This window comes from Pagrus major, chromosome 13, assembly GCF_040436345.1.
Source record: "Pagrus major chromosome 13, Pma_NU_1.0".
Lineage (NCBI taxonomy): Eukaryota > Metazoa > Chordata > Actinopteri > Spariformes > Sparidae > Pagrus > Pagrus major.
This window is the reverse complement of record NC_133227.1, coordinates 31244070-31271806: the sequence shown is the minus strand read 5'-3', so window position 1 is coordinate 31271806 and position 27737 is coordinate 31244070. Positions and strand designations below refer to the sequence as shown.

The following is a 27737-nucleotide window of genomic DNA, read 5'->3' as shown; positions in this document are numbered from 1 at the left end:
GCCAATTTCTGTCTGTGACAACATGAAAGAGGGAGGGACAGGTAAATGGAGGCTGCCTGCAGTGGAATATATGGCTTATCTTAGTCTTGTCGCCTAAACCCCGAAAGGTTGTGAAGATAACCACATCAGGCTGTGTGTGTTGGAGGAGGGACGCTTTGTGCAGGTAGGAAATGATCTAATGGAGGAGGAAGGGGGACAGAAATATGATGCTGACTGAGGAATACGATAACCTCAGAGGGCAGATGCCTCACTACCTGCCTATCAACCAACACATATTCCTCTCATCTGATTTTCCACATTATTGCATTTCCCTCAGTGAATGTCAGCCAGTCGTGAACCGAAATATAAGAAAAAAAGCAGCAGAGAGTGGAGGGTTTCTGTCACTCATTCACTTCTTGAATAAAGTTATGCAACACTTTTCATCTGTGTGAAGAAGCAGCTCTCCTTCAGCTCAATAACTGATTGCAGCACATTTAGCAGCCAAACGTTCCTGATGAATTAATCAGCCTCTCCAGACGCGTGGGGTAATTCAGCCCACTGTTAATGCACAACTGCTGTTAATCAGACTTTATGTGTATAAACAGCTTATTTTGTTTTTTTTTAAAGTTAATCTTTTGATTCATCTGTCCGCAGAGAGTGGCTCCAGATGCAAACTTGACACGAGCATTCATTTTGCAGAATATTCCCAGATGCTCTGCCATTTTTCACTGTGTGTGTTTCTACTAGTGAAGTCACGACCACAGACTGAAGCCAAGAGGAGAAACTTCTGCTGATAATTAAATGTTTTTAAAAAAGTTTCTGGTGACTTTCCAAAAATGTATCAAGATCAGATATTTCATCAGATCATGACACAAAATTGGCTTTTCACGTGCCAATATCACATTTTCACATGTGAACTGGGAATTTTCAAAAGTTATTGGCTTTTTTTTAATGAAAGAAAAATTTGAATTTCCACATGTACAAACATGTTTTTGTTGTAACATTTTTAGCACAGCTCGACCTGCTCAGGTCAGGTTACTTCTGATCAGATAAAGATGTTCATCAATCAAAATATCATCACATTGGATTATTGTAACTTTTATGGAGCCAGGAAAAAGAAACTGTCAAAAATAGGGACGCAAATTTTGTGCAGTCTCTTTAATCAACAGGCGGCTGCCTTAACAATCGATTATCGGTTAATCATTAATAATATACGAAATATGTTGGAAGTTTTTCCATTAGAAAACTGTTTGTACTTCAGGAGTTAACAGAAGAGATAAAGAAAACAGTGTTTCTTGAAGTCATTATTTGTGTGATTTAGTTTATTCGTCTCTCACGATTCAACAACTGGCCCAACAAAATGTGATAATATCAGTTTGAACTGAAAGTCTTTTTGAGTATTTTTAAAATTACAAACCAGTATTTTGTATTTTATTTTGATATAATTGATAAGCATGTATTTGTAATTTGTAACAAGATACTTTTTGATGTATTTATGCAAATATCTGATTGTCAGTTAATACGTTTTTAATTGGTTAAATTCTTCAGTGATTAATCGATTAATAACTACTTGTGAATATCTCTAGTAAAGTGGAGGATTATCTCACCATCAACATCATCAGGACGATTTAATAATCCATAAACATGACTCACAGACAAACTAAACTGTAGAAATAAATTCAGTACGCTGTGAGACTGCTGAAAGGACCGTCAAATAAAACTCTCCCTCTGGAAAGACTTCACAATACAACAGTTTGAGTGACAGCACGACCAAACACATTTTGTGTTCCTCTTACACTGAACACAAACCTATCCAGACCAAAACAAAGACACTTGTTTGGAAAGAGAACAAACACATTTGGTGATCGAAACAAAGATTTGCTGTTTCATTTGGAGCTCCGGAAAATGAATTTACAAAGATAAGACGTTAAAGTAAAGCTGTGCAGTCAAATGAGAACACAGCTTTTACACCTGAGGACTGCTTGTTTGATTACCCGCAGACCAACGAAATGAGGAACTCTGAGCGTCTGTAAATTTGTCTCCAGGAGTCTGCAGGAGGGTCGGCTTATATTCAAATATGGTTTAGAAAAAGTGGAAAAGCAGAGAAAATCCTCAGGTCTGACTGTGTTTATCCACCTGTCAGACAAACCGACACCTGATCAGCTGACATGAGAGCGACGTCAGCATATCAATAAGGCAGAAAACCATGTCGGGGTACAAAATGTTAAAGCAGAGAAGTTATAATGAAATGAAGATTAGACCAATGCAATCAAGGCAGAGCTTTCATTGGTAATCTGTAGATTAAACCAAACTGATGCGGAAGAACCGAGCAGAGAGTAGCACTCAGTAATATGTGACAATATATTAATTAAAAAGGATTAATGAAAGCCATTTAACTACAGAAAGGCCTGCGCTGCTGATACTGAGCGGGGGGAATAGATGACGGGGATGAAACTGTGCGTTGTTCTCTCCAAACATACGGTTTTAAAGATCACGTGACCTGTGATTAAATATAAATGTGTGTTAGATGATTTTCCCACCAAGCCTGAGCTCATCGCAGAGGTCCAGCACAATTAACTCTGTCAGAGAGAGTTTGATGGAGTGGTTAACAGAGAAAATAGGAGCTGATTAACACATCTCCTGCACAATTTCCAATCATTCAGCCTGATTTTTGGTTTCTTCACAAACTCTGGGAACTTAACTATCATCGGTGGCTCTGAACAGTGTTTGTCCACACGACATGTCTCTCTAACGAGCCCAGCAGCAGGTCCAGCAGGGTCGAAGAGGTTAATGAATGATAGCTGGAGGATAAGCCACTGGTCACGGTAATGGTGCACAAATGTGTGTGCCCTGATGAGAATGTGATTCTGACTAAACTGAGGCTCTTCTGGCTGAAATGTGAAAACTATCAGGCTGAGCTGATGGAGAATGAGTTTACAGCTGCATACTTGACTCACATGAACTTTGTGGGTTTGAGTCGAGTTACATACAATTTCTAACCTAATTGGTTGTGTGTGGGTCAACGTCCGTCTCCAAACCAGCACTGAGACCCTGTTCACATCTGATCAGCAAGATCCGACCAATCACAACACATTCAGAGGTGGTCAGAGCACCATGTCACAACATCATTTTAGCAGTGTGTGCACACATGGGTCCTGGACCACACTGAAGGACCACCTACTCAGCTGATGTCCTCTGTGGGAGGAGGAGGAGGAGAAGGGGGAAGAGGAGGAGGAAGAGGAGGAGGAGGAGGAGGAGGAGCAGAAGAAGAAGAAGGAGGAGAACAACAACAACAACAACAACAAGACCCAACAAATCAGCTGAAGGAACCACAATATCACCAGACTCCCTTAACAAAGCGTCTGATTTAAGAGTTGTTGAGTTGGAGACACTTTATAAACTGTGTGAAACTCTGTCTCTGACTGATTCTGACTTATTTGTTCCTTCTTGTAAATTCAGCAAATGTTCTACATGAACTTCTTTCTGTCTTTGTGTAGAAACATGGAGTCTGTTTGTCTCACTGATGTACTTGTTTACTGGCATATAGAGCAGGAAGGGGAGATCCGATCACTCAGACGCAGGCTAATGTAAACGTAGAACTGTCCACTGTGATCGGATCAGGTCTGAACAGCCTCAGTGTCGTGATGAGAATACCAACAGGCCCTTTAATAGACAAGTGTCTGAATTAAGAATCTTTCAAGCGTACAAGCGAGAATTACCAACACAAAGTTCCTCAGTTTGCCCATTCAAGGTTAGAAAGGGGCTGAATTACTTTAGTTGTAGCCAAGCAGTGGAATAAACCTGCATAAATATCTGCATTTCGCCCGCGCAGAGAGCTGAGACATGCAACTTTCTTTGAGCATTAAAAACTAACTCAAGCTCAAAACAGCCCATTTCATTAAAATCTTGGCACATGCTGCATATCCCCCTTTGTGATTTGTGCCAGCAGCCTTTAAGAGGAGATCCACACGCATTAAAGTTCACAATGGTAAATTCTTTCCCCCCTGCTGCTTGACCTCAAATTACTTGTTCACAGTTGAGAAGAAAGGAAGGAAAGAAGGAAGCAGAGGAGGAAGTGGTCGTGGAGAGGCTCATTTTATTTTGTCATGGTGAAAGTGGAGGCACTTTGCGGCCGGCGAGAATCCTCTGACCTCCTCCTCCTTTATCAGAGATGAGCGCTGATAAACAGCCGTTCTCGGTGTCACCCGATGTGTCGTGACAAGACGGCCTACGGCGGAGGCATCGCTTCCCGAATCATACGATCTGAACGCGTGTGCGCTCCACGGTGAGAGGTGCTGACATTTCCCATCAAAGCATCGGGAGGAGACGAGCCGACACTGACAGCGACGATGAGACGTGGGGACGCTGAGCGGAGCGAGACCGCAGAGCTGGCAGGAAGCAGAGGCTGAGGTCAGGACGTTGCAGCGTTCCCTACGAGGCGAGAGTAACCGCTGCCGGGGATGAAGCCACCGCTGCTGAATGTGGGTCACTCTTCCTGGCTTCGCCTGTGCTTTCTCTCCTCAAGCCTTTATTTGGAGCCAGGGCATTTGAATACTGCATGTTGTACCCAGGGCTCTGGAGTACTGCACTGTTTCCAAGAGCTGTGCACGTGCACGTAGATGAGGACAACATGAACATTGTCAGTGTGTGTGTGTGTGTGTGTGTTCACTTCAGCAAAAATGTCAATGAGTCACCAGAATCTAAATTGGCAGCTCATCATCGACGACATCTGACATGCGTGCAGTGACCTCGCTGCTGTTTAAAGTCTCAGTCAGGTTAAGCTCCTGACACGACATTGTGAAGTCTCTGTATGAATAAACCAGTGAACAACATCTCTGGCTCCCCACCAGCTGCAGCTGTTTGGCTCAGTGAGGTTAGTTCTAGTAGAAATAATTATCATTTCATTTGCTACAGCAGTCGTTAGTGCTGGTGCTGAAATAAAGATGTAGTCAGTGTTCACAGATGACAAACAGATAAGACGCTCATGTTGGGCCACATGGTGCGATGAGACAAATGCTTTCCAGCCAATCAGGAGTCTGGTGACAGTGCAGTGGAGTTATTATAGAGTCTAAACAACTGATGTTATGATATGATATGAGATATGACTATAAAGACATAACAAGTGTTTTAGAGTTAAAGCTCTGTAGTTAGTTAGAGAATCGACTCGGTGCCCTTGAAGCTGCGACGGCCAACAATAAGAAGACGAGCTTATGTTTGAGGGATTAAATGAGATTTCTCTTCAATAATAAAAAATGTCTTAATGTTTCTATCAAAGACCACAATATGCAACTGTAGTTGCATGAAGCTGCATTGTTATATTTTTTCACCACAGTGTGATCACATTATAAACATGTTCTGTCCGTGCGTTAGCGATCTATCTACACTATTTACACATCAGCAGATGCAAAGCAACAAACACTCGCTTTAGTTTTTTGGTCTCCACCAACTCGTGAAGGAAAAGTTCTTCTGTCTCTTTAGCTGTGAAACGCTTCACTGTGTTCAGCAGCTAGTCACCAAGTTTATATGGCTGCCAGCTGGTGCTGAGCAGGAAACGTAAAGCGAGCAGCTGTCACCACAATAAAATGTTGGCAGTTTACTTTTCTCTTCCATGTGGGGAGGTGAGAGGGACGGTGGTGGAGGTACAGCTATACGAGAAGGCTGCCAAACCAGAGACCACTGTTCAAGACTGTGTTTCAACATTTGTTACCGTGAAACCACTGGATATTTAGAACAAGACGTCGGGACATTTTCCAGCTGATTTTTTTCGCAACAAATGTTGAGAAATCAGCATTTTTCATCCATGTTTGAGACAACAAAACTGATATTTCTGATGATTTTGGGACATTTTCCAGCTGTGTCTGGTCCAACAGATGTTTTGATGTTTTCTAACCCTGACCAAGTGTTTGTTGTGCCTAAACCTAACCAGAGCATTAGCACAGCGTTGTCACAACATAAAGTAAAAACTGATACTAAAGAAATGTAAAATTTCAACATAAAGAAACAAACAGCTGTTGTTGAGTTGTTTTTAATAAAACAGCTGTTTGCTGCAGGTGAAAATTAAGAGCAGTTTGTTGGTGAGAAAACCTGAATATTCATGGAGCTGCAGACTCGGGTGATTATTCTCTCAAATTATATGTGATTTGAGCAGTTATTAAATATAAAAATACTTATTAGTGGAGCTTTTCAAAACCAAAAGTGAACCAGTATTGCCTGAGTAACTCCAGCCACTGACTCCCTAAATGACTGTGGTTTCAACATTATAATATTTATTGTCCACTCATCATCCTGCTCGTGTTGTCAATACAGAACACGATGATGAAAAGAGCTTCTATCATGATATCGATATTGTGGCAGTAAGTCAACTGCGATACTGAGGATGAGGAAATACTGCAGATGATTGCAGATGATTAAACAACAGAAAAAAATGTAAAATCATTCTGCAGCACGGCGAGCAGAGCATGCTTCATGACATTAAACACAGCAATGCATATCATTAATGTACTGCCACGCTAACTGAATTTGACACAGCACTCCTCCCCCATCCTACTGCATGACATGTAGGCACACACAACGCTGCTGCTGCTGCTGCTGCCGCAAGGAAATCTGGGGCAGCTTCCACAAGTGTCCGGGCTCTGCCCTCTGTCTGCCTGGCACACCATCATCTGCAATAACAAGTCAGAGATCTTCAAAGCTGGACGAGTGAAAAGGAGGAAAATCTGGAGGAAGGAGGCAGAGGGAGAGTCAGAGGAGGCCCTCTGATTCATCTTTAAAGACGCTCCTTACTGCATCTTTAATCATCTTCCTCGATGCGAAGGGGCGACTCGACAGTTGGCTTCCACAACTATTGAATTCACACCCTATTGAGTGGAGTCGCTCAGGAGGCTCAGGCTGGGCTTTCTCCTGCCTGCCCCATGTCTTTTTTAACTCGCCTGTTTTTAATCACTCCTCATTTCCATCCCTGTGAGGGGCTCGAGAGGCATCCTGCTGGAGAACTGCGATGGTGTGTGGATGCTAACATGGTCAGTTAAATGTTTCAGGAGGCAGGGGAGACGACAAAGCCTCCCCCTTGTACTACAAAGCCTCGCTGTAACTTTGTCACACCACGCCATGACTGACACGTTCCCAAAGATGCTCCATCCTCTGATTTAATGACACTATTTTGTAGTTGAGGTTTCAGATGAAGGCGTACATCAGTGTAGTGAAGAACAGTGGCAGGCAGAGGCTCTTTGTGAGAGCAGAGGATTATGACTGACACTGGATCGTACATTTTACAGAGGGGGAGTCGTCTTAAGGAGTGTAAATGCTGCTCTGCCGGTGTGAAGACAAATGTTTGGGATTCCTGAGGTAGTGAATGGTTAACACTCGACTCTGGCTACAAGCAGGAGGGCTGTGAGATACACACACACAAACACACACATCCAGAGCACTAGCTTCAGAGTTCAGCAACATTCAGGTCCAAAAATGACATCAGCTAGTAAGATACGGGTCAATGAGGCCTTCGGTTCAGCTTTCCATGAGATATTTATTCATTTTTCAAACGAAAAGAGGCTGATTATACTGTAACTGTCCATCATCTGAGTTCTGATTGGAAGATGAATGTGTTATGAGGTTTTTCTTAGTAAATAACAGATGTAATCACATCACTCCACAGTCAACACGTCTGCTTCATTTGTTGATTATTCATGAAATTACACAGAAGCGACTTTCACATCAAACGTTGGTAAATTATTCCAGTTTTAAAGAATCCTAATCAGTGTTTCAGATCGAGGCTGACACGACGAAGGTTTCACCTCCGTTAGTGCAATGAAACGATGGTGAACAGAGAAGGGCAATGACATGACTGAGGTGAACTTTCTGCTTCCTAATTTAACCTTTCGGTGGTTTTCTTTGTAAGCTACTGCAATCAGTAACATATCGTATGATGTTTCATTGGGTGCAGCTGATCCGTCTGTTTTGCCGCTCATTTCATGCTCTTTGCCAGAGACCGCTGTTCAAGACGGTGTTTCAACATCTGCAAGCCGAAACCACTGGATATTTTTGAAGAGAAGTCAGGACGTTTTCCAGCTATGTTTGTGGCGACAAAACCAGATATTTTTCACAAGCTGTGAAAGAATATACAGCTAATAATTTTTTATTTTTTAAAAGTTTTTGGGACATTTTCCAGGCATGATAGCGAGCAAGGCGGCTGCCAAGCCAGAGACACTGTTCCATCAGTCGTAAGCATGAAACCACTCGATACTTTTAATGAGAACATTTTCCAACTGTGTTTGTGGCAACAGAACTGGATATTTTAGCCGACTCATTGTGATGATTTGTAGCCAAAAGAAGGAGATTTTTCACAAGACTGCAGAACATTTTCCAACCATGATGTTTTCTAACACTAACTAGCGGTCTTTGTGCCTAAACCTAACCAGAGCATTAGCACAGCGTTGTCACAACGTTAAACTGAAAACTGAACCTAAAGAAACGTAACTTTCAACATATCTGTGGTTTGCAGAAACATACATTGGCAACATTTACTGAGTTGTGTTTTCGATCTAATGCGAAGATACAATAATATCTGAATTCATAAATGCATCAAGAAGCAGCAAAGAGGTTGTTGTTAATGTTTGATCAGTGGCCTGGGAAGAATAATCGCTTAAACACTATTTAAAATGTGGACTGAAAAAGTGTAACATGCTAACATGCTCTATCAGGAGAGTTCATGTCAATCAACTGTGTCAAAGTGCAAAACAAATCAAAGTTTATTATGACTGAGTTTGATTGATTGATTTGTTTGGGTCATAACCTTTAGAGCTCCTCCCTTTAAAATGAAATCAAATCTCTATTAATAATGCGTCCTGCAGGGAGAGATGATGTTGGTTTTATTGTTGGAGCTTAATGAGTTATCGAGGCTTAATTAAAAACCCTAAATTTAGATCTGTTAGAGACTCTATTAAGGGTTCAACCATCATATTTACAGTGTGTTTCATCATTGTTCCTCAGTTAGTCAGTCAGCGTTTCTCTTCTCCCCACTGCATTCATGCCTACGAGCAGGGAAAAACTTTGTTTCCTCAAGCTTTGTCAAGTGCAAATAATCATTTATTCTCTCACCCTGAATACTGTGTTGACAACCGAGGAGAGGGAAGGAGTGCAGAGAGCAGAGAGCCGAGCGGAGCCTCATGCTCCCTCGGCTCTGCTTCCACAGGCTGTGGGGTCAACACACAACTTAATGCTGGAAAATATTATTTACTGGCACAGCCATTATGGTCCTTCTGAGACGATCCTAATGTCAGAGAATATAAAAATGATTACTGATGCTCACAGAAAATATGGAACATTTTAAAAGCTGCTGTTCAGAGATGGTAAAGATGGCTGTGTGGTGGAAGGAGTGAGGACGATACAACAGCTAGCAAACTGAACTAAAACGGTGTCAAACTGCCCACAAACCAGAGGCAGGAGAACTCCAGCAGACGTGATGAGTACTTTAAACGGATATAATTAATATGATCTGAAACAACAACGTATAAAATCATTTAAAAGGGTTCACTCATTCATCTATTTCATCTATAAAGGAGACATGAAGCAGATCACACTGTACCATAAATCCAGCCTGAAGCTGAGGCTGATAGGAAACCAACTGTAATAAATCATTATTCCACAGCCATCACATTGTGCAGCCAACATTTACTTCATCAAAACCCTGATGATCATCATACAGATCTATGTAACCAGTACAACATGTACAATGTGAATATATACATTATATTAATTCATTAATCATGCCTGGTTCAACCTCAACTAGACTGATGATAAACCTAAAACACAGGGATCAAGTTCTGTTATTGTAGTTTCATATGTTAATGAAATAAGACATTTTGAATGGATCGGTAATATGAGAACAAACTGCATTTATTTACAGTCAGTCATCTTTTATTCCACCTCTACAGAAGTCACTTTAATACACTTAAATGCCAGTTAATAATGTTTAATCTTCCTTTATGATATAGAATGCAGAGTTATGAGACTGTCTGCAGTAATGAGTCTTTCAACTGGCCTGTGAGATATTTCATCATACGTCGTGTGAACATGCAGCGTGATAGACATCTGCTACATGTGTGGAAAATAAAGATAATCGATGACAATATCGTCGCCCACACTGTGGATTCAGTTCCTTCTCCTCCACAGTAACACTGTGTGACACACCACAGTGCACTGCAGCCAGGCTTTTCAATACAAACTGCTTAAACACAAACTGCTTGGAGCAGCAGTTCACTGCAAATTATTCATACGATCCTGTCCTGACAGAAAGACGGAGTCTGTGGATGTTAAGCCACCACTTCAGAAGGTGAAGCGTGCAGCGCGGCTGCATTTTAACCCTGTCGTCTCCTCTTTATCTCACCTGAATTTAATTAGTGCTGGCACATCACTGAGCTCAGTGGAGGAGGAATTAATGAGAAGGATGAAATATGTGATTACATGCTCGTTTGGCTTTTTAGACCTAAAACGAACATAAATGTAACTGCAACAGGAAATCCCAAGACGGAGAATATATCATGGACTGGAATACATGCACCCCATGATCTCATGCTGCCATAAACTGCTACCATTAATTCTAATGTTATGTAAAACCTTTATCTAATTATGTAGCTTTGCAGACATCAGTGATAATTGTCCCTGTACTGGAGGGCCATTTGGATGTGTAAATCCTATACTTCATATAAACCCATCCACCAGGGACTCGACAAGATGCAGCACTCACACCGCACAGCTTTGTTTACATGCAGACTTACTGCCTTAAGCCTGAAACTTGGACAAATTGCAGACGATTACATGCAAACATAATTAAAAAGGGAGAAAAGACTGCAGTTTATGACAGGAGGGAAATGTATAATGCTGGCTGAAGCGAATAATCTATTCATCAATAATTCTTGTGTACATGATTGTATGAAATCCACAACATGCGTTCTGCAGTGCATGTAAACAGCTTGATCATACTTGTCTCCATGTGTGAATGTAAACACAGACAAACAGGAAGAATCTGGAGGCCTGCGGTGCATCTCATCAGTATACATGTTAGAGGAGACTTACTTGAGGGTGAACTGCTCCACAGTGGAGTTGGGCATCAGGTACAGGAAGATTGTGAGCGTCTCTCCAGGCTTCAGAGGCTTCTCCGGCAGCCTGAGGAACATGTTCTTGTCCAACTGTTTGTCCACCAGCAGCTGCTCCTGACTGGCCTGGTACAGGCTGATGCTGCCGATGCGCAGCAGGGGGTGCTGTGACAGAGGTTCTCCCCTGGAAGCACCACCACCCCTGTGACCTGAGCCCTCGCTGCACTCCCCTTCCCCATTAGGCCCGTGGAGGGTGTAGTAGAGCTCAGCCTGGAGGGTCTCACTGGTCAGCCCGTCCAGGAGCCCGTCACTGGAGCCTTTCCTGCGACCCAGTGGGGCAACGTTGGTGTTAAACCAGGACGGAGGCAGCTCCAGTTGAGCCAAACACTGCGCCAGGTTGCCTTTCATGCGACAGGAGGTTTTAATTTCACGGACGTCCCTGAAGGCGTGCAGACGGACGCAGGGCAGCTTGTCCTGAGCCTTGAAGTCATCCCAGTCGCGGCCGGCGATGTAGAAAAACACCTGGACTGTGGGGTTGTTGGAGAAGACCCGCGCCTGGACAATGAAGGCCCGCACCTTCCAGTTGACTGTGAGCTGGCCGGGGATTTCCAGAGGACTAGTTGGCTGCAGCAGCTCCTTGGACAGGGCCTGGTCCCGGGCAAAGGGCCCGAAGCTTATGTTGATGGCAGGGAGGTCTTTTGTTTGGAAAACCACAAAACTCTCAGAGCGCTGCAGCGGGTGTCCCGAGCTGGGACCGCTGCTGCTTCCCCGATTGCTGCCGCCAACCGTTTGTCCTGTGATCTGAGCCTCCCGCAGAAAGAACGCCAGCTGTGCGTTGGACATTTTGAAGTTGGCGGGAAGGTAGACATTAGGTGGTGAAGGACTGGCTGTCATAGCTGAGGAGCTGAGGAGGGCATCTGAGCTGGTGGGAGAGATTTTACCTGCAAGAGCTGCGAAGAGAAGAAGGAGAGCAGAGAGGTTAAATACTGTTTAGAGTTAAGAGTAAATGAAACCAGAGTTATAATTTGTGAGCAAGAAAGAGACACAAAGATGATGAGTCAGTGAGCAATGAGCAGGAAGTCACAGAGGTCTGCTTTACTCAGTCAGCCGTGGAGAGGGAAAGGGTAGAAGGTCAACACACACTAATCAGATGATAACTGGTCGATACGTGTCAAGCATCCAGAGCACAGGCTATCCAATCAAACATCGTCGATGTGCACGGCACGTGAGCTCTATGTGAGACGCAGCAACACGTTCAATCAGTGTTCGACTATTCAACAAGTACAACTGGAACAAACACAACTCTTTAAAATGGACAGAGGTACAAACTCACGGGGGACGTGAAGGTAAAGAACAAAACAAGAAGCTGGTGTTTGAACAGCGTTTACATTGTTCTCATTGTACGAGTCTGCACTTGTTGAGAAAAACAAATCAACACTGCTTTAACACCTACAGTGAAATCAAAGTAGGGCACAATCATCACAGAACAAACAGAATAAATGTGACATACTTATCAGAATTACCCAGAGCTGAGCACAAAAACAGAGTTTCCTGTCCCCATGGTCCAAATCAGAGATTAAAAGTCCCATATTCCAAATGGTTTTATCATTGAAATCGCATCCTTTAAAACTGAAAAAATCAAGAGGATCTCTTTGAAAGGAAAGCCTCTTCAAAAGCTTGTGTTGCTCAGCGGGTACTCCACAGAAGTTTGCCTCCCTTTTTGGTTTCTCTTTAGAAAATCTCTGTCATGAGTTGCAAAAGAAGAATAAATGAGGGCGAAAGAAGAAAACAGCAACAGCTCCGGCAGTTTTTCGCTCCGCGACCACGCTCTCGTTGCTGGCTACAAAGGGTCCACCGAGCTTCTTGAACTTGTGCTTGTCTAATTCCCCGTGGCTGAGGTCCTGGTTTCAGAGTGGTTCAGCCCCACGCTGCAGCTCTTTCATTCCCAGACTGAGCATGGCTCCAGGACACACTCTGATAGACAGGCAGAGCCTCCTCCCGGTTGGTGGGCTGTACGGGAACTATAGACAAAGCCTCTGACGCCGCCCCATCTTGCCACACCTAGTCTCTAGTCTATAATCACCATTTGAGCTCCCGGTCAGAGCTGAGACACACAGTCCTCAGAGGACTCGACTCACACCACACACACCGGCACACACACGGAGGCGAAAGAAATAACACTCTTCAGCTCGATTCATCCTCTCCCTCTGGACGTGTTCAGGCAGACTCTTATGTGTGTGTATAAGGGCTGTGTGTGTGTGTGTGTGTGTGTTTGTGTGTGTGAGAGAGGTGGGGCGGGGGATGGATGTATTGCTTGAATGCCTCCAGGCAGAGAGAGAGTTGGAGAGTGAGAAGGAGAAGGAGAGAGGGAGGGATTAGGTAAAGATTATTGATGAATTAGCCTAGCTCTCCTTCCCTTCTCCTCCTCCTCCTCCTCCTGCTTTCCCTCCCCCTCCTCCTCCCCCGTTTCGTCTGCTTTAGCCCCATGAGAAATCCATGAGAATGAGGGGATACCAGCCGGAGGGGGGAGGGGAATCTGGACTGCCTCCCTGCTTCGCTCACATGTGCCTGGAATTCCCATAATAAAGGAGAGAGGGATCCGTGTGTGTGTGTGTGTGTGTGTGTGTGGGCCCCATAAACTGAATGGCAAACAGTGGGGGCAACAAAAGATGAAGCCACAGCCGGGGAAACATCCCGCACTTACAAATGAGCAGTCGTAGCCATAGAGAAGGCTGCAGGAACTATAATGATGAGAGGAGCTACTTAGAGGCTGTCTGGTGTGTATCGACCAGAAGCTCTCTACCTCACAGGAATGTGTGTGTGTGTGTGTGTGTGTGTGTGTGTGTGTGTGTGTGTGTGTGCTGCTCTCGCCTTGATCAACATTAAAAGCGACAAACATTCACAGCAATCCACAAACTTCCTTCAGGGCTCCACCACCAGAGCGCCATCTGCTTCACTCTCCTGGGTCCAAACACAGCCACCGTTCAAAGCTCCCACCGTTACTGTATATTTTAGCAGTCATGTGACTGTACCGACAACCTCAGCCTCAGGAAGGACAGAATATGTATCGTGTGTGGATACATACCAAGGCCTAATACCAATACACCCCCTGTCCCTAGCAGTTAGCCCTTAGTGCGTGTTCATGTCTAGGTCCTGATTCTTGATGGAATGGAGCTAACCAGCTAGTTGATGTCACATTGTTAATGTTGATTTGTACATGACAGTCCTGCATTTTTGTGCCTCGCATTTCAATGTTGCATTCTTATACTTTGATAAGATATGAGCCTAAAATTTAAAGTCCCCATGAAACGGCTGATAGAAAGCTAGTCTGTGACGGGCAGCAGCCAGTAGAGTGATTCAGTCTGCAGTCGTAAAAACACAGAAATCAGTTTGCATTGTAACTCCTCCGGTCCCCTCGTCTCAAAGTCTGTCAGTCTGTTGAATGTGTCTTCAGTTAAACATGTGAAATAAGGTGTGTGGTCACCACAGGCTGGACATATTTACACGTTTTGTTCTCCAACATAAACTCATCATTAAATGTCCACAGTTTAATTATAAAGCTCTTCATGTGTTAAAAACGGTTAGCGGTTGCTAACAAGTGTCTAAATGAGACTACAGAGGCTGTCGGGGACATTAAACGTCCTCACAGCGAACACGGAGACTCATCTGCTCACTAGTCCGTCTTCACAGGCCACTTTAGTTACACACTGTTCTGACTCTGACTTTACAACTCGTACATCGATCAGTTTATAGCTTTTTGAGATAAAGCCTTCTCCGCCCTGAACTGTTTAAAGGTGCCATCTGTCTAATTCACACTCCAAACAAACAGGGGGCAGCATATCACCAGAATAACTGCTAACTGTAGCTGTTAGCTAGTTAGCTCAATAAGCCGTGCGTCTAGCAGTCTGGACTGGGAGCTCAGAGCACCAGGCTAGCTGGTTAGCATGCTAACTTCAGTAGTTATCTAACACAGCACATAGTGTGTGTCATGACATCAAAACAGCTTTTTCTCACATTCTGTTAATAGTTGAATTACATTTTTAAAGCTCTTACATATTGGCCCTTTAAAGCTCTATATGATTTCACTGCTGTGGTTAACAGGTGAGTAGATATTTGAACAGAGCTCTGTCGATGTCTCTGTGTCTCGAGGCAGCTGTGGCCTGCAGCTCAGAGAAACCTTGAATCTCAGACCTGCTGGTTCTTTTAAAACCTGAATGTGTAACGACTCTCCTGCCTCCAAAAACTACTGTCGAGGTGTCTTTGAGCAAAAGGACCTCGTCTCCATGTGTTCCACAAGCACCTGCTGCCGGCCAAACAGCCCAAAACAAAATGGTTTCCAGCTTGCTGCTGTTTTTTAATGGTAATTTAGTTTTTAAAGTAGTTTGCCTCTGACTCAGTCCTGTTGGCTGCTTCTCTCTCCTGCATCTGTTCGGTTAAACACCGGGAGGCTGCGGGGACACATCAGGGAACTTAAGGTAAAACTGTGACTCTTAACAGCTTGCTGACATTATCTGAGAGTGTGCAGGCCAATAACAACACAATGTGTGACTGTTCGTATCATCAGCGATGTGCAAGATAGTCTCTCCATTGGATTGACTCAAACAGGGCGCAGAATAAGGAGTCTCATTTTGCCAGTGTGAATCAATTACCAGAGGAAATTGGTTAATACACAAAAACAAGTCAAATTTAAAAGGAGACTTGCTTCATTTATACTTTTTGTACAATTATCCTGGTTTGATACAAAGTACTGTTTCTACTTATTGAAATATGATGAAAATCCTCCTAACAGAATCCTTTTACACTGCAAAGGTCAGGGAGATATAAACATCATTTAGTCTATGATGTCATTCACATGTGAAAATGTAAATTTCACATGTGGGAATTCACATTCATATTTTAAAAAAGCCAATCACTTTTGAAAATGTCCAATTCACATGTAACATTATTGTACACATGTAATAACGTGTTTAAACATTGTCCTGATGACTGGACATCCCAAATACAATAAATAAAAACAGCAGGTTTTTAGCTGCAAATTGTCTCGATGTCACGTAAAAAATTCACCATTTTGAAGCTGGCAAACATCGACTCCGTTGGTCTCTGGTTTGGCGGCTGTCTTGCTAGTTGTCAGGCCAGAGAAATGTCCTAACATCTCATTAAAAAAACAAATTGTCCCAACGTCACTTCAAAAACATATCCTAACATTGTGTCGCCACTAACACAGCTGGGAAACACCCCACGTCTTGTTAAAAACATCTGGTGGTTTCAAGCTTACAAATGTTGACACGCTGTCATCTGAGACATGAAATCAGCTTATGTCCATGTAATGTGAACGCGATATGACACAAACAGTTTTAACTTATGCGTGGTTTACCAAATTGTTTAACTGCAAACGCCCCGTTAGCATAGAGCTAATCTGTGTTCAGAACCACTGAATTAAGTTTCAGCACAAGTTAAACTCAAGTTTTATAAATTCGAACCTTTTGCTTTTTGTGAGAATGAGGACAAATTTGTTGCACGAATGCTTTCCTACATCAGCGCCTGAGAAGAAAAGCTTGTTGGGGATGTACTTCAAAGTTAAACTAGTTCTACAACACACACACAAAAACCTCCAATAAGTGGACTGATGATTAAATTCTCCACTGGAGTAAATCAGCAGTATTGTGGTCGGGATCGTTTGTTTCTTTCTTCTGTAAAGCGTCTTTCTTTGCAGACTGTTATTGGCAGAACAGTAGAAGTAGAAAAGCAGGGCCTCCGCCTCAAAGTGGCCGATACTCTCATTAATTGACATCAGACAAAGTAATCTGATGAATACAAAGTGCCCTTAGACTAGACGCCCACTCACTCCCCTGCCACACACACACACACACACACACACACACACACACACACACACACACACACACACACACACACACTCATTTCCCTGCCACACACACACACACACACATACACACACACACACACACACACACGCACACACACAGAGCAGATGTTTCACGTAATGGGAGCACAACAGGAAGAGAATTCAATTCAATTTGGCCCGAGGTCTAATAGGACATCAAGTGGAAGAGGAAGGCGATAGGGTTTCACACTGGAAGCCCATCTGTGTCCGTACTTCTCTTCAAACCCACCTACCCACTGATGTTGTTAGGCAGAGACGAGACAAGAGCACCCTGATGCATCGTACGCTGTAATCAGCTTCTCAGATGACGCCGCGAGGCCTCGGGGTTCAGAGGAAGGGCCTGAGATCGCTCGTGTTTGATGCTGTTCAGTGAATGTTTTGTCACTGAACAGTTTCATTGCATTTAAAAAGGATCAGGAGACACCGGAGCAGCCGTCAGGTGACCTTCAGGCACAACAGCTCAGGTGTCTCTGCTGGAATGCTCCATGTTACAGAATAGATTTACTGCAGGAACATCATGTTTCAAACACATTTCCTTTACAAAAATGTTGCATGTGTGAATAAATGATTATTTTTACATGTGAGAATAAATATTATGTCATTAATAATGTCATTTACAGACGGAGACAGTATTTGAAGACCAAACTAATGTTTGGTAACCAGGAACATAAACACCGTGATGTTTCAACATAAAACTGAAAATTGAATCTGAAGAAATGTTTCAACATATCTGTGGTTTGCAGAATTGTACATAGCCATAATTTACTGTGGCGACTGCGTTGAGGAAAATATCTGGTAAGTAAACTGTATGTTCCTGAGATAATGTATGTCAGAGTCATGCAGCCAGACACTCTGAACCCAAACAATCCAGTCTTTGTCACTCCACCAGGTACCCTTCATATTCTACACATTCAAATCTAAAAGGATCTGGAAACGTCTGTGATGCTGCTCTTTAATCTCAAGGCCTTCAGCACGCCGAGGAGAAAAATCCTGGTTCTATAGTCAAATGAAATACTTAACTGTATCTCCTGCTGCCCATACAAAAGCTGTCAAACATAAAAGCCGGCTGCCAAGTCAAGGGGAAATATATAGAGAGGATGTCACGAAGAGGGCAGACATTTGATCTTGAGAAAGAGGAGTGCATAAATGTCTCTTCAAGTAAAAGGTCAGGAAAAATTGTTGAGAGGGTTTAGAGAGAGATGGAGCATCCTTACAGCATCACTAATGTTCCAGCGCCGAGGGTTTCCCTATCGATCTCCATCTGACCCTTCACTCCCTCCCTTCTTTTACTCTGCTCTGAGCATCGCTACACTGCTATTACATCTGGACCGGTGAAACAATACCTCTCAAGTCTCTCAACAAAATACTTAGTGATCACACTGCAGTAAAGTGTGAGATTACTCTTAACAAACACAGTAAGTGCACTTTTTCTTGTCGACTTTTAATTTTAACGTTCTTAATTCAGATTCCACTTTTGCTGAGGCCCGTATGCAAATAAAGACCCACAATCTAAAATGGTTCACATTATCATTCAATTAGCTATAAATGCAACACAAAGTGCAGATGAAAAGACGTGTTAGCCTGAGGATGAAGGCTGTATTAGCACTTGAAACACTGGTGGAGTCCTACTTTTGCCCCTCTCTGAGGAATGTCTATTTCCATCTCAGTGGGACCTGGATTACCTTTACAAACGGGCCTCAGCTGGATTATCTCAAACACAGCTTTATAGTTCATCACGTATATGCATAATCACTGGGGAAGGTTGGTCCAGTCCATGTGTTTGCATGCAATCAGATCACTTTGGTGATTTAGATTAAATCAGTCATTCTACAGGCTCTTTGTCATAATTTTGATAGATGATATGTTCCCTGAAGCGAGCACACACGTCTGACACATTTCCATCAGACCGAACAGATCAGAGAGCTGCACGAGCTCGTCAGTAATCACAGACGCACAACTGACGTCGTAATGAAGCAGAAGCAGATAAAAGGGAGGAGTGTGTGTCTGTCGGGCTCTATGGTGGCCACATCATTGAAACGTCCAGCAGCAGCGTTCACAGTGTAGATGCGTGTTTGTTGTTCTCATCACGTTTTTATTAAATCACATTTATGGTTGAGAAAAACATCAGCCAGATAATCTGTTGGTTATGTTTAACTGAATTGTTCTTCTCAGTTTACGTATAAATGTCTCTGCAAATCATGGATATGTTGAAACTTCTCATTTTTATGTTATGTTGTGACAACTCTGTGTTTATGCTCTGGTCAGGTTTAGTGTTGGAAAAGATCACGTCTTGTCTTAAAACACTCCACAAACATGGCTGCAAAATGTCCCGAGGTTTCACACTGTTTACGCCAACGTTTCAACAATCCAGTCACATTTTAAGATCTGGTTTTAAAGCCTCCTCCACCTCAACACAGAGCACATCCTAGATTAGACATTTATAGATTAATCAACATTCAGTGCTTTATACATTTACGCAATATTAAAGACAAATCTAATGATTTTATCTTCAATCTATTTATGTATAAAAACACCCTATATTTAATCAGTAGAATTCATAAATGTTATCTGTTCTTCACCTACTAATCCTCTCAGTCACCTTGATTTTTAAAACAAATCCCTGATTAATATTCTCTCCCATATCCATACACAACACTGCTTGACCTTTACAAGGTATTGGCATTTAATCCTTTGCTTCCTGCTGCAGAGTACTGTATCTGTAGATGACCATGTGTGTCCATAAGTAGATTCTGTTGGTATGTTTTCTAGAAGCACTGAAATTAACAGTGTAGAAAAGACTTTTCTAAATTTCTAGCAGCTCTGGAGCTCTTCAGGGACTCTGTGATGCTCCATACAAGAGGATAACAAAGGAAGTGATTGGTTGATGATCTGAGACCGCTGAGCCCGCGTGGGGTTTAAGAGACGGTTCAAAACTCGCCCTCAATTTCCAATCGATAGCTTCCTGTGGCCGAGACACGTCTGACACAGGGAGGTAATTCAGTGAAGCTACAGAGTCTCAATTAGTGGAAGAAGAATGTTTTCTCTGTTTAAGTCTCACGTTGTAATTCGGCTGATAAGAGCGGAGGATTTCCACATTAAAATCCTGGTGCAGCTTTAATGAGGCATAATTTGCAGATTAAAAAGGGAGAATATATAACCAGCGTGACACTATCAGTGGGAAACGGAACATTTCATCATTGATCCTTTATATGCTCTCATAAAATCATCCATAATTTATATCATCAGTTGGTCTTATCTGGTCCAGCGGAGGCTCTCGCTGAGGATGATATAACGTGTGCTCCTGATTAAAGAGCAGCTAACAATCCATCGCTTACTTCCGTGACTCCTCCTGATGAGCTGAACCGATACCAAAGCAACTGTTTGACATCGAATATTTACCAACCAATTAGTCAGGAGCTGAGCAGAGGATGGAAGTATTGAAGGTTTAAGGATGAAACATGTTTTAAGACGTCTTTGAAGGGATACAAAACATCGTCACGCACCCTTCCTCTGTCTCTGTCGTTCCTGCTCCGTCTTTGTTTTGATCATGAGAGTCAGTGTTGGCTGTGCAGAGCTGAAGTCAACATCTGTCCATGAACTAAGACGTGCAAACACTGAAACTTCTGACTAATGATTCGAGGCTTCGCAGCAGTTATTTCTCACATGGTTTTCAGTCAACCTCGACTTTAAAAATGTAAAAGATGAATGATGTGTTGATATAATAAACGTTCATTTCTCTCAATCAGAGATTTTTCTTCAATCTCCTCATCAAAGCTTTAACAAGCTCTACAGTTTAGGTGTTTGAATGTGTTTCTCTGGTGATGCTTTATATGGAGGTCCTTGTAATAAGTGTTAGTTAAAAGATAATAAGTACGGATGCATCACGTAGTGTGGGGCATCACACCGGGTCGAAGTGAGTTTGATATTGTTCAGCATCACCTGGATTCTGTCAGTCTGCACGCGTCCATCAGTGACGGGATGTGTTGTTTATATTCTGACAGAAGGGGAAAAATCTGCCCACTAACAAAAATCAAAGCAACGAAAACATGTTTTTAACTAAATTAACACTGACTGCATGTTGACGGCATGTACATATCATCTCCTCAGATCAGGTTGTGATCTTCTGCAGACTGTGATCACAGCAGACGAGCTGTGTGGAGCCATTTTATGTTTTTTTGGTTGTTTTTTCCGTCTCCACTGAGACTTGTTGGAGTGAGTGGATTTTCATGTTGAACACAAATTCTTTAGTATTTGTTATTAAATGTTGGACCTGTTGTCTGTCTTCATCACTGCTGGTTGCTCCCTGATGAAGGCCTCATATCGTAACACTTGCTCTGTTTTCTGAATACATTTGGAGGCTGAAGAGGTCAACAAAGAAGCTTTTACATTCAAATTCAGTTGGCATGGGACTCAACAACAACCTCAACAAGTACGCTGAACCTCTGAGAGAGAGGGGGTGCCCTGCAACTCTAATCACACACTGGAGCTGACCTATGAAGTTGCAGATGTTTACTGTGTGTAGTTAGTGTGCGCCTCGGCTCCAACATGGCCCCTGCCTTCTGTTTCTGTGCTGCCGAATGGAGCCTCGTAGGCACAGCCACTGCATGCATTAGTAGTGTATTGATGAAAAGATGCAAATGTCTGGAGGCAGGATGATCTGTGCCTCAATACGATCTGAGGCTGACGCAATCTATAGGGCTCAAGACAACAGGCTTTCCCATAGGGGACACTGGCTCTGTGTGAGGTAAACTGAGCCGCAGAATATTATTCAGCCGCTCATACAAAAGGATTTCCTTCAAAAGGCTCGTACAATAGGATTTACTGTATTATTGGATGCATTAGACTCAATTCTCCGGCTAGTTTTTACGTTTTGATTCATATCATGTGGCTGTTTTATTAATCCAGTTTGTTACTGAGCAAATTAATCTGTAACTCCCTTTATTATACGTCAGATCTATATGTCGAAATCATTTGTGCAATTAAAGCATTTACACTCCAATCAGTGTCTTTATAGTCTTGTTTTGATTAGTTTGACTGTTCTGTTGTTTTCAGATTCAATTTTAATCCTTTAACTCGACTTCACTCGCCTGTTACATCCCATTACGTTCACAGATGCAACGACCTAATTTCCCCATGGCGATCAATAAAGCTTCATCTTATCTTTTTTTTATGGAGCATTATAGACATTTTAATCTAAAATGATGACATCCCGTTAAATGAACAGGCCAGGCTTCTGAAATGAGCCACACATCCGTGAACCAAAAAAATATCCTCAATGATTCAAATGAAAGAAAATATATCAAGTTACACCCATAAACCAGGAGAGAGAGTCTTGAATTACACTCAATTTACCTCCGTTTTATACCATCATTTTGACCGATCTGTCAATGGTTTTGCCCCGAGGAGAGCAAGGACAACGCTGATGCATGCATTTCCCTGAGACGAGATAGCTCTCACATTATTTGGCCCATCATTCACAGACTGAAGTTAAGTTCACGTGGACGGATCCTCATTTCACAAACTCTCAGCTCTGAGACTCTGATCCCACCCTCCTCCCTGGCAGAGCCTGCTTTCCTGACTTTTATTGTAATCACTGTGAGTCTAATTAATGCTACATTATGCTGATTTGTAGCTTATACATTGGCAGTCTTTCATTGTATTTGACCAGATTCAGCAGTACGGCTCTGATTGCAGCCCGCTGGGCATAATAAAGCTCTGCTGAACATGGTAACAGGATACGACGCTGGATAAAGCTACTTTTTATTACCATATATGTTTTCAGCCCTCTGGTGTTGGCCATTAATGTGTCGTGGTAAGATTAAATGCAGGACACATTATTGGAAAGGTTGGCCAAGACACTGAAAAAAAATAAAGCTCAGATATAAAGATTTCTGTTTTAATCCCAGAGGAACAAACTGAAGCAGAGGAAATCTAACAAGCTCACTGTGAAAGGAGGAGGTCGGTGAAACTAGTAACACAATGAGGAACACGTCTACAGTGAGTTATGAGGACATTCATAGTGTATTAGTATGCATTTATAGAGTGGTGTAGTCTGTAGTCCGAAAACACAGAAATCAGTTTGCATTTTAACACCTCCGGTTCCCTCGTCTCAAAGTCACGTTTTGTTCTCCAACATAAATCCATCATTAAATGTCCACAGTTTAATTATAAAGCTCTTCCGTGTGTTAAAAACTGTTAGCGGTTGCTAACAAGTGTAAATGAGACTACAGAGGTTGTCGGGGACATTAAACGTCCTCACAGCGAACACAGAGACTCATCTACTCACTAGTCCGTCTTTACAGGCCACTTTAGTTACACACTATTCTGACTCTGACTTTACAACTCGTACATTGATCAGTTTAAAGTTAAGTGTGTAGCGTATCATTATGAAGTCAATGTTGATTACACAATGTGATGGATACAGAATAATGGGACCATCAACATTTAAGTTGGTTCCCTACAAACCTCACTATAACTATACATTGTGTCTGCCACCGGTCACGTGGGGAAAGGAAGGTTAACTAATCCATTTCTGTTATCGACTACACGACTGAGTAGACTCATGTATTGTGATGTGTTGTTGTTACTTGTGACTCTGAGGAAATGATCCAGGTGTCTTTGCAGCAGCATTGCCCACAATAAAACCACTTGGAAACACTAGAGAGAGAAAGCTGTCTTATAAAAAAATATTTTTAAAATGTGATACTGCTACTTTAATACCTTTTCGGTGTATATGTCAAACATAAACGTGTGTCTTGAAGCTTGAGACAAACATGATGAAGAAACAGAAAATGGATCTGAGATTAAAGGCACAGGCTGAGAAACATCAGAATATCGTTAAACGTGAAGAATAATTCAGGTTTATTTCAATGAGTGTCTGTTTTTCAGCTCAGTCACCAGAAAAAAGTGTTGTCACTGTACATTTCTGCAAACTGATACTTGTGATACTTGTGTTACATGTGTTACATGTGCCAGAGACCACTGCTCAAGATTGTGTTTCAACATCTGTAAGCATGACACCACTGGAAAACCATTTTTTCCCAAAAAGTGTTTTATGTGCCTAAGCTTAACCAGACCACAAGCACAGCATTGATACAACATAAAACTGAAAATGTAACCTAAAGAAACGTAAAGTTGCTACATATCCATGATTGGCAAAAAGAGATGTCTTCAACAAGACATTGAGACATTTTCCAGCAGACAGAACCAGATATTTGAGACAAAACATGATGTTTTTCTAACCCGAACAAAGTGGTTTTTGTGCCTGAACCTAACCAGACCATAAACACAGTGAAGAACTGCATCAAAAAGAAATGTGCACCGCCAACATTTATTCTGGTGATTGGCGATTACTTTTATATGCTGATGAGGGTTCTCAGTCATCCGGGCCATGGTAATACTAAGTGCTATATATCATAGGCAACTGGACTTGTCTCAGATTCTTGAAGACGGTTCACCTCCCATCCAAAAAGGCTTCTTCAGTTCGTTCAGGCTTTAGACCCTGTGTGGTTACTCTGTAAAGACACACTCACACTGGGTTTAAGCAATGAAAAAAATAAGTGTAAGGTGAACCAGGAGGCTGGTCTGTAACCTGTGATGGACGTTTAAAACAGACATTTTAGCTATTAATTTTACAGTTTACTGTTGTTTTTCTTATAATCTTATAATCAGCCTGCCTGTCTGCTTGTGCAATATAATATTTGCTGATGAAAACTATGGCTCAAACAACGAAAATCTTTATTGCAGCACATCTCTTAACATTCACCATGAGGCTAAACATCTCAGCTCTCACACTGAGGTAACTTTTGCAGAAAGCATCTTTATTGTGATTGTAAAATCCTCCCACACCACAGTAACAATATTAAAGACGTGCAGGAAATATTTTCTGTGTTGACTAATTTGCTTTGAAGGCCGACTCGCTGGCCTTTCCCCTGTCACAGCCTCCTACAAACAGGTTTCTCTGCAAACACAAAAGACTCTTTTAAGGCCGTTTAATCATCAGGGAACAAATAAGTGCCGACCACGGCCCTGAGACGACTGCTCCAAATGTGCAGCTTCCACTCACTCAACTTGTGTCTCAGGAAAAGCTCTGATCAGTGCTGGTAAACCTTCTAATCTTAGTTGATTCAGAGGAGATTAGATTAATTTAGAGTTTATAATGACATTATGAGAAGTACAACTATAGAAATCACGTCATTAGCTGGACTGGATTTTGAGCTGAAACCTGTTGTTCTTAATACAACACGTGTTTCTGTAGTTTGACCTCATCAGACCTTTTCTTTTCTCTATTGTGGCAGAAATCCTCACATCTGTGAATATTATCTCATCTTTTCGTTTTGTTTTTTTCCAGTGGCAGCGTGAAAATGAGAGCTCGTTCTGTGTCCGGGGGAAAAGCTGCGATGAGGAAACGAGATTGGTTTGTGTACGAGTTATTTGCTGTGGGGCCGCGGGCGGTGTAAAGGTGGATGTTTCCTCTCTGCTTTTGATTTTCCTGCATCTGATCATAAAATTTCATCGCCTGTGGGGAAACTCTTCATCCCCTCGCCGGTATGCATTTAATTTAGTCGTGGTATTAACATTTCTGTAACCTTTGTTTGTTGAGGAAAGCTATTAGTGAGGCTGAATGCGTTTAGCCACATCCCGCTGTACACCTGAGAGCCACCTGGTGTGAATACAATCATCTTCTTCTTGTTGACCACCGAGCAGCGGGGGGGTGATTCCTCGCTCGAGGCAGCGTGACAGTAGTTACTGAAGGAGGGAGAGTGAGAGTCCTTCACTCCTCCAAACACAGCCTGGTTTTACATTCGGCTGAAGAGGATTTTTGTGCACAGTTGTTTTTGGAAAAGATTTGTAGAGAACAATTAATTTGCAGTTGGTTTCAGACTGGAACCGTTTAATGAAGACCTTGCTGGTGAGGGATTTGGTTTATGGTAAAATGTTGCGAATGAATGCACTCAGTTCCAACTTTATTAGGTTTATTAGTTTACTGCTGAAATGTCTGCTGTCTAATTCAACAGCCTGTAATAAATCCTCCCCGCAGGAAGGTTTTTAAACTGTTTCACAGAGGTGTGGATTCAATTTTGTGGTCATGTTGGAAGCTGAAGTCTCTGGTCCTGTTCAATTGTTTAACATTGTGCTGAGAGTCATTTTTAATCATTTGTCCATCAGCTTTATATCAGTGAGAAAAACTGAACATTATAACCTTCATTCAACTAGCATTTACTCCAGGACTGTACTGTTAGCTGTACTGATTAAAATGGCAACTGAGTGAACATGACACGATATCATTTAGTCATTATAGTTCTTGTTAAGGGATCACATCCACAGGTTACACGTGTTGGACTGTAAGACTGTAACTATAGAAAAATACCAACTCAATCCATCTTACTGAGAATTCAATCACATACAAACTTCTTTCCTCGGCTGTGAGTCGATTCACTCCACACAACACTTTGGTATAATTTTTCTCCTGTGTGGCACAAAAGAGCTTCAACTAAATTTGATTCAGTTTGTAGAATGACAAACAAATGAACCTTGTAACATTATGAGGATTCAATGGAATTAAATGTAATTGGTTTTCTTAAAATATCTGCTCGCAGCAGCTAAACTATGCTTACACATTTTTCAATTTGTTATGTTTAGGCGGTCACAGGACTGGTTAACAATAGGGAATATATCTAATTCAAAAAATAGTCAAAAGTGAGTTGAAGACTCAGACACAACTTTTAGTAACATTTGACTGAAAACACGATCTGACTTTTAACCAAACTACTTTTGTTTCCTGAATCTGAACACAAACAGGACTCAGAACACGGATCCTGGTCTCAACACTGGATTTTTAAAGACATTTCCAGATGTTTTTGTGGCAAAAAAACTGGCTATTTTTTGCAGAAGTCCGTCCATCGTGGTAACCGAGACAGGTATCTTAATCCAAACCATGGTGTTTTCTAACGCTAACAAAGCGTGTTTGTGCCTGAACCTAACCAGAGCATCCGCACAGAGCTGTGACAAGACAGAAACAGAACATTCAACCCAAACAAACGTAAAGTAGCAACACAAAGAAACATTCGGATTGAATTTATCTGTGACGTACTCAGCGAACATTTATTCTGGTGACTGTATTGGATGGCATGAAGGCTGACCTGAACACTTTGAAGCTTTTAACCTTCTTCCATGACCGTGATAATCAACATCCATATCAATCCCAGACGCCTGCCCACAGCACATCTGATTGGTTACACGTCAGGAGTAATAGCCTATCAACACTGAAGGCAGGAGCAGCCGGCGATGAGCATCAAACTGTGTGTCAGAGGGAAGGCAGCAGATATTACCCAAGTTTCAATAAACATCACAATCTTTCTTTATGATGACGAGCCTCTCTAGTTTCCCTGTTACACCACTGAACACACCCAAAGTCAACACCAACAGGATTTCACTCAAAGAAGGTGAAAGTGAAGACTTTACATCAGTCGCTCATCGTCGCTCTTCAAACACAGCACGTATCTGACTTCTCTGTCTCTTCACTGCAACTCTGCATCTAGATTTATAGAATCAACGGTAAAATTTTGGTACAATCTGCAGTTCATATTCATGCCGGATCACGGGAGGCATTCAGTATGGATCATGGATCATCTATTGTCTGTGAGGAAGCACAAACGCAGCCCCTTGATCACACTGAGCTTCAGAGTCCCCTCAGTAGGATTCTGGACAGCTCCAGCCCGAAAAGTGCCACCAACAATGTAAACACATTTTGATAGCCAATG

At 42.3% G+C, this 27737-nt stretch overlaps 1 protein-coding gene across 1 annotated transcript in view; it reads right to left on the bottom strand.

The window, feature by feature from the left end:
• Positions 1 to 27737, bottom strand: part of tmem132e (transmembrane protein 132E) — a 380209-nt gene that overhangs the window by 104519 nt on the left and 247953 nt on the right. The window contains exon 2 of the mRNA XM_073478862.1: positions 11050 to 12019. Within this exon, the coding sequence (XP_073334963.1) occupies positions 11050 to 12019 (970 nt within the window). The remainder of the gene's footprint in view (positions 1 to 11049; positions 12020 to 27737) is intronic.